The sequence below is a fragment of the Nerophis ophidion genome, linkage group LG17 (assembly GCF_033978795.1).
Source record: "Nerophis ophidion isolate RoL-2023_Sa linkage group LG17, RoL_Noph_v1.0, whole genome shotgun sequence".
NCBI lineage: Eukaryota > Metazoa > Chordata > Actinopteri > Syngnathiformes > Syngnathidae > Nerophis > Nerophis ophidion.
Window position 1 is genome coordinate 20,634,104 of NC_084627.1, and position 12,128 is coordinate 20,646,231.

General features: G+C 38.7%; 1 protein-coding gene across 10 annotated transcripts in view; it reads left to right on the forward strand.

The window, feature by feature from the left end:
* nedd4l (NEDD4 like E3 ubiquitin protein ligase) overlaps positions 1–12,128 on the forward strand; it is a 109,350-nt gene that overhangs the window by 15,789 nt on the left and 81,433 nt on the right. For all 10 annotated transcript variants that reach the window (XM_061876511.1, XM_061876514.1, XM_061876513.1 and 7 more), the window contains exon 3: positions 6,867–6,948. In XM_061876511.1, the coding sequence (XP_061732495.1) occupies positions 6,867–6,948 (82 nt within the window). The remainder of the gene's footprint in view (positions 1–6,866; positions 6,949–12,128) is intronic.

Sequence of the window (12,128 nt, forward strand, 5' to 3'; positions counted from 1 at the left end):
CAGGGGCCCCACTGACTCCCATCGTGTATTTATATATATTTTTTAAAAGGCACTTATTGTACCTAACGCTTTATCTGCGGCCTAACAAAATGTAGGCATTTAAATGATCAGTGTCGTGATTTGATGTAAAAAAAAGTAGTATAAAAAAGATTGATTTCTTTGTTGTTTAGGCTGCTGAGCACATCGCTCAGGTTTCTGTACGGATCTGTATGGTTTTAAAATAACTGTCTTATTAAGTACCATTTGTTTATTTTTTTATTGTAATCTTGTACATGACATTGTTATTTAAAAAAAAAGGATTACAAAAAAGAAAACCATGGTAACAGTGTCGGCGTGCACAAGCTTCATTATCTTAAAACAAGTTGATAAAGTTGACGTAGACTTCGTGCACGCTCGGACCGATTGTGTCTTTTTGTACCGATCATGTAGTAACACCGACCGTACACTATGGGAACTTTGGGTGAAGCCTCCATAAATTGTTGAGTTTAATTGTTTTAGATAGATAGATAGATAGATAGATAGATGGATAGTACTTTATTGATTCTTTCAGGAGAGTACCTTCAGAACATTAAAAATGTTTCGTTGATGTATGAAGGTTCAGGTTGTGTGTGTGGTATAGGTGACAAATAAGGGTAATACAACTTGTTAATTATTAATGAATTTGATTTGTAGAAAGCATTATACGATAAGAAAAAAGAGCTGCGGGCTACAAATTGCTGCTGAGCTTCCCTTTGGACACCCTTTGCTGCTGACCAGCAAGTAGCATTATTGCACTTTGTACATTTGTTTGTTTTTTAATTTGTTAGATGCAGTTAAAATATTTAGAAGTCAGTAGTCATTTGTTATAGACATTTTGAGCAACGAGGAAACCATTTCCCCTGCCCCAAAATGCAAATTGTAGAGTCCTGTGTCTTGTGGTATTACCCATTAACCAGGAAATAGCCTGTTTACTAACAAAGGCTGATACAAAACACAATTTTTCTGTGTTGTCACCTTTTGACTGAAGAGTCGCAATGTTAATGTATCAAAATCAAAAATGGTATAGTCCTAAACCAGGAAGCGACCTGCTAACACACTGTACCGATGGATAAGCAAACATAAATGCGGCACTTAACAATAGATTTCACTTTTGTTAAAAGTTCAAGCAATGTAGCGTCCATGTGAATAGCAAAGCCATGCCTCTATCAAGATCTTCCCTGCAGCGTCCTCTTTTAAACCAACCGGATGTCTTTAAAAATAAACAAAAAAATTGCACATGCCATTGTTTGATTTTTCAACATTGCTACTTATCTGGGAATGGTGAGCACTTTCCATTTTTAGCCCAGCGCCTTGTCAATAAGACATTACAGATCTTTTTTAAAACGCAAGCAGTTCTTATCTGGGGTGTTGTGTGTTGGGTCCGGTTACAGTGCTGTGAATAAGCAGGCTCCAAGTACTTACCTAGCACAAAGGAAATTTTCTTCCCGCTTGTGAAGTTCCATGGATGAGAGTGGAACGCTTGTTTTGGATGATGTTAAAACAGAAAATGCAACACCTCCCCAATACTTTGGTTGCCATGGTTAATGGAAGTATGCTGCACACTACAGCAAGCAATCATTGACCTTTTGTTTAACTGACAAGATTGACAGGTGTATCTGATCACATGTGTATGGATTGTATTATTTATTTTTACTGCCAAATTATTCATTTAAATGTCTGTTGTAAATCTGGTCAAATTCAAATTTGTTATACCAGTGTGAGCATAGTGGACTGCAGTGTGTTTTTTGGCTGAGGAAAGCATGACAGATCTTTATATTTAACAGCCAACTGTAAAATATTTTTAGTGTCTCTAATGGGAAAACATTGTGAAAAATATGAAAGTTGCCTCAGCATTCTTCAAATTTTCTGTATGTGGCCGTGGGTGAAAAATGTTAAGAAACCAGAGGTTGACCAATACGTTTTTTTCAGGCCCAATACCGAGTTTTAGTAGTCAAGAAAGGCGATAACTGATATTTGAAGCCGAAATTCATTTGCAGCAAAAAATATTTAAATATGAATAGTAGTCAAAACCTGGGCAAGACTACGTTTTTTTCCCACATTATTTTTGAGGACGTAATGTTTTAATTTATTTAGTACCAAAAAATGTCAGGGGATTTTACAAACACCTTTTTTACATGTGTCTAACAGGAGCATCAACATTTGCATTTCAAAATATGGGAAATCTCCTGGGAAAATTGGTAAAAATATCTAATTTTTCTACATCACAATACCTCGCCATATACTAAATTTTATACAATTTTATAGCAGTTTATGGGTTTAATACATTCTAAGGTTTCCTTGTGAGGAACTCTGAAATATTGCAAACATTTAAATAAAAACAATTCTGGGCTCCTTCACGTAGTGTATAGTGTAGATTTTTCAGTCTGGCTAACTTCATCTCTTCTTTATTGTCACTAAATGTATGAGAATGGTGCCTCTTATTACGTATATAATAAGTCTCCTATTTGTCAAGATATTTACACAAAGTTTGGATTTTCGGCAAATATACATTTTCCATTATCTTCATGTCCATCCAGCTCTGTCACGTTGTTATTTGATTGAATCGTGTAACATGAAACTGGCCACACTTTTCAATGAGCCCACACCCAGAATGCTGCAGAGCGAGGCAATTCTTGTAGTAGTGAAAACAATAAAACGTAACAGTTAAGGTGCCAGGAAAGAAAGGAAAAAAATTGGATTTCCCAGCAAAGAAAATGTTTTGAAAGCTAAGCAGAAGCGGTATACCATGTTCAAGCGACCAACACTGCACAAGGAAGAGAACGGGAGGATGAGGTCATAGCCATGTGAGCGCTGCAGTGAAAAAAAGGCAACTTTTCTCAAAGGGCTGGTGCTAAAGCTGTTGTTATAATTACTGTGGCAACTTTACTGTTTGTTTTATATACTAAATACCAGGGACGTAAGTAACGGTATCAAAATCTCACAGTGCAAAATTATCCTGGTATTTAAACCACGGTACAATATTATTTTACTATATGTCCCAAAATAATAAATGTCTTAGTGTGTACAATTAAGTGGCAGGTGGTACGTCCTTGTAATGGTTTTGGACCTATGTTTGCTTTTTCTCAGTGTGTGGTATTTTAATTCTGTCCTGTGCCCTTATTTTGTAGTATTTACTTCCTTGTGCCGTGCACAGACTTCCGGACCGGCTACCTGATTGGCAACTGGGGGACACCTGTGCCCGGTTGCTAACAAGTCTCCTTTTTCAGTCCAACGCTGTCTGGAATCATTGTTTCACATTGTTTCACGAACACGTGTTGATCCCGATAAGTTCCTTGTTTTGTGCATGTACCATATTTTTCGGATTATAAATTGCTCCGGAGTATACGTCGCACTTGCCAAAAATGCATAATAAAGAAGGAAAAAAACATATATACGTCGCACTGGAGTATAAGTCCCATTTTTGGGGGAAATTTATTTGATAAAATCAAACACCAAGAATAGACATTTGAAAGCCAATTTAAAATAAATAAAGAATAGTAAACAGGCTGAATAAGTGTACGTTATATGACGCATAAATAACCAACTGAGGAGGTGCCTGGTATGTTAACATAACATATTATGGTAAGAGTCATTCAATTAACTATAACATATAGAACATGCTATACGTTTACCAAACACTCTGTCACTCCTAATCGATAAGTCAGATGAAATCTTCTTCCTCTATGTCGCTTCTAAACGACTCTGCCAACTCCAAAGGTATGCGCCGCTTCCTCTTGTCGTTTTCTGCTGCATATTTCACTACGTCCAGCTTGTAATCTGCAGTACATGATTTCCTTTTCAGTGCCATTTTAGTTCAGCCCTTCTCAGTTTTTATAAGTTACCGGCAGCGATGAAATGATATAGCATATAGCATATAGCAATCCATGGCCCACAATGCACTTTTGCCATGACCCTCCCCCGCCAAATTCTTATTGGTTCACGTGTATGTGACGATTGCTGACGTGTGTGTGACGATAGCTGACAATTTATTTGTCTCTTCCGCGAATGAGATAAATAATATTATTTGATATTTTACGGTATTGTGTTAATAATTTCACACATAAGTCGCTCCGGAGTATATGTCGCACCCCCGGCCAAACGATGAAAAAAACTGCGACTTATAGTTAGAAAAATACAGTACTGGTGCACTCACCTTCTTCTTCTTTTTTTTTTATTCCCTCCACTCCTTTTGTGAGTTTTCTGTTCTTTTCTCCTCTCTGTGTGAGCGCGCCTTTTGCTCACAATAAATAATATTGTTTTTTGTCACCGTCTGCCTCCTGTCTCTGCAGTCAAGACGTTAAGCGGCCTTCCATCTCCCTGACTGCAGGAATGTTTAGGATAAGCACAGTTACAGTAATTTAACACGAGCACAATGCTCAAATGTTTTAATCATATTTATTACTACAAATAATTGTGCACGAACGTCCACTCTTTCAAGCAAATATAAAAAAATAGAACTTACAGTTGATCTCTTTTAAAGTGACAATGTAAACACGCAGTGTGAAACAATAATGTTCAGTTTAGTGTCTTAACTTTTACTTTATGAGAAGCAGTGTCCTCTACAGTGGACTTGTTTTGATTTATACTCATGTGTGAATGTGAGTGTGATTGTTGGCCCTGCGATGAGGTGGCGACTTGGCCAGGGTGTACCGCGTCTTCCACTGGAGTGCTGCTGGGGTAGGCTCCAGCATTCCCCGCAACCCTGAGAGGGATAAGCGGTAGAAAATGGATGGATGGATGAAACAAAACACAACACTTGTTTTTTGTTCCCATTTTTCATGAGTTGAACTCAAAGATCTAAAACTCTTACTTTATACTCCAAAGACCCATTCCTCTCAAATATTGTTCACACATCTGTCTATATCTGTGTTAGAGACCACTTCTTTTTTGCCAAGATAATCCATCCCAACTCCCAACTCACAGGTGTGGCATATCAAGGCGCTGATTAGACAGCATGATTATTGCACAGGTGTTCCTCAGGGTGCCCACGATGAAAAACCACTCTGAAATGTGCCGTTTTGCTTTATCGGAGGTTTAGGGGGCTCAGAAGATCAGTCATTATCTGGCATTACCGCCTCACGCATTGCAACACATCTCCTTTGCATAGAGTTGATCAGGTTGTTGATTGAGGCCTGTGGAATGTAGTTCCACTTCTCTTCAATGGCTGTGCAAAGTTGCTGGATATTGTCAGAAACTGGAACACGCTGTGTTATATGCCGTTCCACAGCATCCCAAACATGCTCAATGGGTGACCTATCCGTTGAATAAACTGCAGTGTTTTCAGCTTCCAAAAATTGTGTACAGATCTTTGCAACATGGGGCCATGCATTGTCATGCTGCAACAGAAGTGAATGGCACGACGATGGGTCTGGGGATCCTGTCACAGTATCTTTGTGCATTCAGAAGGCCATCAACAAAATGCACTGGTGCTGTCGTCCAGAACATACGCCTGCCCATACCATAACCCCATCACCACTTGATTCACAACATTAGCAAACACTCTCCGACATGACGCCACACATGCTGTCTGGTTTTGCCCTGAACAGTCAAAACCGTGATTTAACCATTAAAAAACACCTTTCTATTGTGCCAGACACCATCAAATATGCATTTGCCCACTCAAGTCGGTTACGGCGACAAACTGCAGTCAGATTGAGACTTCGATGAGAAAGACAAGCACGCAAATGAGCTTCCCTTAAACAGTTTCTAATAGGTTGTGCCAAAAATGATTTGGTTATGCAAACCAATTGTTGCAGCTGCTGTCCGGGTGGCTGGTCCCAAATGATCATGGAGGTGCACCTGCTGGATGTGGAGGTCCTGGGCTGATGTGGTTACTCGTGGTCTGTGGTTGTGAGGCTGGTTGGATGTACTGCCAAATTGTTTATGGTAGAGAAATTAATATTTAATTCACGGGCAACAGCTCTGGTAGACATTCCTACAGTCAGCATGCCGACTGCATACTCCCTCAAAACTTGCAACATCTTTGGCATTGTGCTCTTTGATAAAACTGCACATTTCAGGGTGGCCTTGTATTGTGGGCAGTCTAAGGTTCATCTGTTTAATAATCATACTGTTTATTCAGCATCTTAATATGCCTCACCTATGAGGTGGGATGGATTAACTTCTCAAAAAGAAGTGCTCACTAAAACATATTTGGAAAGATTTGTGACCAATATTTAAGAGGAATATGTATTTTGTGTGTATAGTAAAAGTTTTGAAGCTTTGAGTTCAACTCATTAAAAATAGGAGCAAAAAATAAAGTGTGTGTTCATATTTTTGTTCAGTGTATGTTTGGATTATGCTGCTTCTCTGATAAGTTAATTAACAATTTAACTTCTAATAATGTAAATACCTCACAAACTGATGTTAAGCTTCAAATATATTTTTTGGGTGATGGTTTATGAGGTGGCGACTTGCCCAGGGTGTACCCTGCCCTCTCCCCGAGTGCAGCTGGATAGGCTTCAGGCCCCCCAACAGCCGCGACATCGAGACAGTCGCACGGTCGAGAATGTGTATATTAGAGGAAATAGTTTAAATATAAAACAATGTTTGTGTTTGCCAAAACCTTCATTCTTTCTTTTTAAATAAATGCACATCATCAACATTGAAACTGAACAGTCAACATGTCTGCATTAATAACATAGAACAAAACTTCTGCTGTTTGCAGCCATACAGAACATGGCACTCACAAGACTTTGCTGTCATGTGCGCTTTATTGCAGCGGCCGTGCGGAGACTGTTTGAATATTTGCAGTGCGGATTTTATACATTTTTATAAGTTACGCTCAAAGTAGTTTTTTGTGTGATGTCTGACTTTTTTTTTTTCTTTTTCTTTCTCCCCTCCTGCAGTGACCCGTACGTCAAACTTTCCCTCTATGTCGCGGACGAAACCAGAGAACTTGCCCTAATCCAGACAAAAACCATAAAAAAGGTAAGTTGTGGATGACGAAACAGCATATGCAGAATTCTGCCGCTTCCTCGTCTCTGCTGGAGCTCTGCATGAGCTCTAATTTGCTTTACCCCTTATCAGATTAGCCATGCCTAGTCTAATAATGTCCTCCTACACCTGCAGCACACAATTACTGTTCAGCTACTTACATTTGTCTCCCAGTTCTAACCTCTGTGCTTAAGGAACGTTTTTTGGGGGTCAGGTTTTTTTCAAAGATTTTTATTACAGTGGGCTATTTTTCAGGTGCAAAGGTAGACACAGCAGGGGGAGCCATTACTTTCTCCAAACTTCCTTTGGAATGTATTTCCCCATGCCTTTCTACATAACTTAATATTTATTATGTACATTGTGGAAGGATTTGGCCTGAATGTCTAACATGGGACTTTTTCAATGACATTTTGATTGCTTGCTCAGCAAGCTGCTTTCATCCTCAATGTTTTCAAAGCAGGGAGGCAGTCAGGCTCCCCCCTGTGCAAGCAGACATATGCTGCCAGTGGCCATGCTTGCCTTATAGGATATAAATAGCTGACAATGCACTGCTATGTAGAGCAGAAAAAGAAGAATCACCGCTCGGGCTCCTCTCTGCACTTTGTGTCTTTTAAGTGGGACACCTTTTCAAATTTGGTGTGAAGATAAAAGTTTTTGCCTGTGGCAAGAATAATTTGATTGTGTATATTTAATAGCCCTCAGGGCTATGTGGGTTCATTCAGTGATGCTTAGCAGAAATAACAATCTTGGTAAGTTTATTTAGCGGCCATTTTTAAAGGACCAAATAAGCAGATCTTATAATCCAACCGTGTTTTTCATATCACAGCGTTTATAAATAGTTGGTTCACTTGTTGTGTTAAAATATAACCATTTTGTAATTGGGAGATAAAAAATGTGTAAAAATTGAGTTTTTTTAAATAAAAATAAAAAAGTAATACATCTTAAAATAAGAATAGGTAAAGAATTACATACAATAAATAGTAATCCAGATAATTACATAAGTAAATACACAAGGAGTGGAAAACTTGATAGAAATATTATATATAATATGGTGTATGAGTAATGCAGAATATAGACTTGGCTATAACGTATGAAGTAGTACTAAATGAATGCTCCCCTCAAAAAAAGTTTAGCCAGAAGAAGACCACATTTCCCATGAGGACTCGGGCATATAGCTCCATTCTGACATGATTTCCGCTGTAAAATTGGCACAAATATTACGTCTCTAATGGCTATGCTGATGTTAAATGGCATGGAGGTAATTAGATTTGCTCTATTCCCGACTGTAAAGCGCTAAGTGGGTGCTCAAAAAACCTCCAAAAACCTTTATCAAATGCTTGCAACAAGAAGAATACATTATATAGAACATTTATAACTCAAATATCTACAGAGGCAGAAAACAAGCTAACTGGCATAATAAGAACACGTAAGAAACAATATTACTGTGAATTATTGGACCTGAACAAAAACATTATGAGAGCAACATGAGGTACCCTGAATATTCATCCATCCATTTTCTACCGCTTATTCCCCTTTGGGTCGCGGGGGGGCGCTGGTGCCTAGCTCAGCTACAATCGGGCGGAAGGCGGCGTACACCCTGGACAAGTCGCCACACCACCGCAGGGCCAACACAGATAGACAGACAACATTCACACTCACATTCACACACTAGGACCAATCTAGTGTTGCCAATCAACCTATCCCCAGGCGCATGTATTTGGAAGTAGGAGGAAGCCGGAGTACCCGGAGGGAACCCACGCATTCATGGGGAGGACATGCAAACTCCACACAGAAAGATCCCGAGCCCAGGATTGAACCCTGACTACTCAGGACCTTCGTATTGTGAAGCAGACCCACTAACCCCTCTGCCACCGTTAAGCCCGTACCCTAAATAGTTTTATTAAATACGGTGCTAAGGAGGATTATACTAAATATTTCTCAGACAAAAATTTTAAAAAATTACAATATGAACAAAGTAGTTTAAAACTTCAATATGTACAGTACATTGGACCAAATCTGGAGGAAAAGATTCCAGATGTTGAGACAGAAAGCCCAACTCGATGTTCCTCGAAGGTCTGACAAAAGAGGAAATAATCAATATTGTGAAAGAATATAAATTAAAACCTCAACTGATTGTACAGATAAATATGGAAACGATACAAATGTTTTTTGAAGAGATTTCAGAACCTTTAACTTATATCAGCAACCTATCATTTCAAACAGGATCATTCCTAGATAAAATTAAAATATCAAAAGTCTACACTTCAAAATCAATAGGAATAATCAAAATAACAGAAGAGATCACCAGTGCAATAGACATCAAAAAATGTGCTGCTGCAGTCTTTATGGATTTAACATAAGCATTTGACACAATCAATAATAAGATCTTAATAAATAAATTAAAACGTTATGGAATCAGAGGGCAGGTCTTAAACTGAGTAAGAAGCTACCTACCTAATCAACAGGAAGCAATATGTAAATCTTGGCGTATACATGTCTACAGAACTGAAAATATATTGTGGTGTACCGCAGGGATCAATACTAGGACCAAAATTGTTCAAATTTTTACAAACAACATTTGTAAAGTTACAAAGGAATTAAAGTTATTATCATTTGCAGATGATACAACTGTGTTTTGTTCAGGAGAGAACACACAGAAGCTAATACAAATGAAAACACAACAAATTAACAAATTAGAGGCGATGCAGCAGCTCAGTACTCTCTGTTAGCAATACGCCAATAAATGTAATTAATCAGCGTTTACACTTATAATAACAAAGTTACTAATACTTTGTTAATATTCAGTTCACAAGATGGAGTAATGTTGGGGAGTTTTGGATGTTTCTTTAGAATGCTATATGGGCGCAATAGATGACTCCCATTACCTTCATTGTTGGCCTCCTAATACTTTCCATATATTACTAATTAGAATGCATGAAAAAAGAAGTACATATCTAACTCTTGTCTCACCAGGTAATTGTGAATGATAGCCAAAATTCCAAAAAAGGGACAGTTCTCCTTCAAACTGTGTCATATTAGTACAAACCCCGTTTCCATATGAGTTGAGAAATTGTGCTTGATGTAAATATAAACAGAATACAATGCTTTGCAAATCATTTTTAACCCATATTCAGTTGAATAAGCTTGAAAGACAATATATTTGATCTTCAAATAATCATTAACTTTAGAATTTGATGCCAGCAACACGTGACAAAGAAGTTGGGAAAGGTGGCAATAAATACTGATAAAGTTGAGGAATGTTCATTAAACACTTATTTGGAACATCCCACAGGTGTGCAGGCTAATTGGGAACAAGTGTGTGAATGTTGTCTGTAGCTGAGAGAGGCACCAGCGCCCCCCGCAACTCCAAAGGGAATAAGCGTAGTAAATGGATGGATGGATGGATGGATGGGTGCCATGATTGGGTATAAAAACAGCTTTCCAAAAAATGCTCAGTCTTTCACAAAAAACGATGGGGCAAAGTACACCCCTTTTTCCACAACTGCGTGAGCAAATAATCAGACAGTTTAAGAACAACGTTTCTCAAAGTGCAATTGCAAGAAATTTAGGGATTTTAACATCTACGGTCCGTAATATCATCAAAAGGTTCAGAGAATATGGAGATATCACTCCACGTAAGCAGCTTGGCTGGAAACCAACATTGAATGACCGTGACCTTCGATCCCTCAGACGGCACTGTATCAAAAACTGACATCAATCTCTAAAGGGGCGGTTTAGCTCGGTTGGTAGAGTGGCCGTGCCAGCAACTTGAGGGTTGCATGTTTGATTCCCGCTTCCGCCATCCTAGTCACTGCCGTTGTGTCCTTGGGCAAGACACTTTACCCACCTGCTCCCAGTGCCACCCACACTGGTTTGAATGTAAGTTAGATATTGGGTTTCACTATGTAAAGCGCTTTGAGTCACTAGAGAAAAAGCGCTATATAAAATATAATTCACTTCACTTCACAAAGGATATCACCACATGCAACAAATTCAAAAGCACTGTAGATAAAAAAAAAATCAAAAAATAATCCCCGACTGCAAACCGCAAATATAAAGTTTGAGTAAAATATGGAGGTTCCTACCGTGTCCTTAGTCATACTGAATCATTGTGGTAATATCATGTCAGTTTGTTTGTACGTGACATTAGTTTTTGCCGATTTATGACGCTATGCGCTGGTCCTCATGGGAAATGTGGTCATCTTTCAGGCAAAACACTGCCATTTTTTCCACTGGCGCCACCAAAATCAACCAAAATTGAAAGTTCTTAAGTTAGGCTTTACATTCTGTAATTATAGCGAGGGTGTTTAATTATTTAAACCACATCAAAACTGGAGCGTAATTGGAAACATGCGCAAATAGAAAAGAGGCTGGTAATTCTGAATTTGGAAAAGTTATTTCTAAACTTTGGCATTATTTATTACATTAAATATCAGATAGATAGGTAAGAACTATATTAATGTCTTGGGACATTTCTCTCAGGGAAACGCAAATTTTCAGCCGCAGGTACAGTGCATTCGGAAAGTATTCACACCGCTTCAAATTTTCCACATTTTGTTATGTTACAGCATTATTCCAAAATGAGGACGTGTCCAGGGTGTACTCCGCCTTCCGTCCGATTGTAGCTGAGATAGGCTCCAGCGCCCCCCGCGACCCCGAAGGGAATAAGCGGTAGAAAATGGATGAATGCATGGAAGGAATAACTTAATTTTTGTCCTCAAAATTCTACATACAATACCCTTAATGACAATGTGAAAAGTTTGTTTTGAAATGTTGAAAATGTATTAAAAAACACATATGTAAGTGTTCACAGCCTTTGGTCAATACTTTGTTGATGTACCTTTGGCCAAGCTTTTGGCACACCTATATTTGGGCAGTTTTGCCCATTCCTCTTTGTAGCACCTCTCAAGCTCTATTAATGTGAATGGGAAGCGTTGGTTTTCATTCAGGATGTCTCTCTCTATTGCTGCATTCATCTTAGTCTAGTCAATGCGGTGACCAAAAACCCAGTGGTCACTCTGTCAGAGCTACAGCATTCCTCTGTGGAGAGAGGAGATCCCTTCCTTAAGGAAAACCATCCCTGCGGAAATCAACCAATCAGGACTGTATGGTATAGTGGCCACATGGAAGCCATTTCTGAGTTAAAACTTTGCTGAAACTTAAACCATGAGATC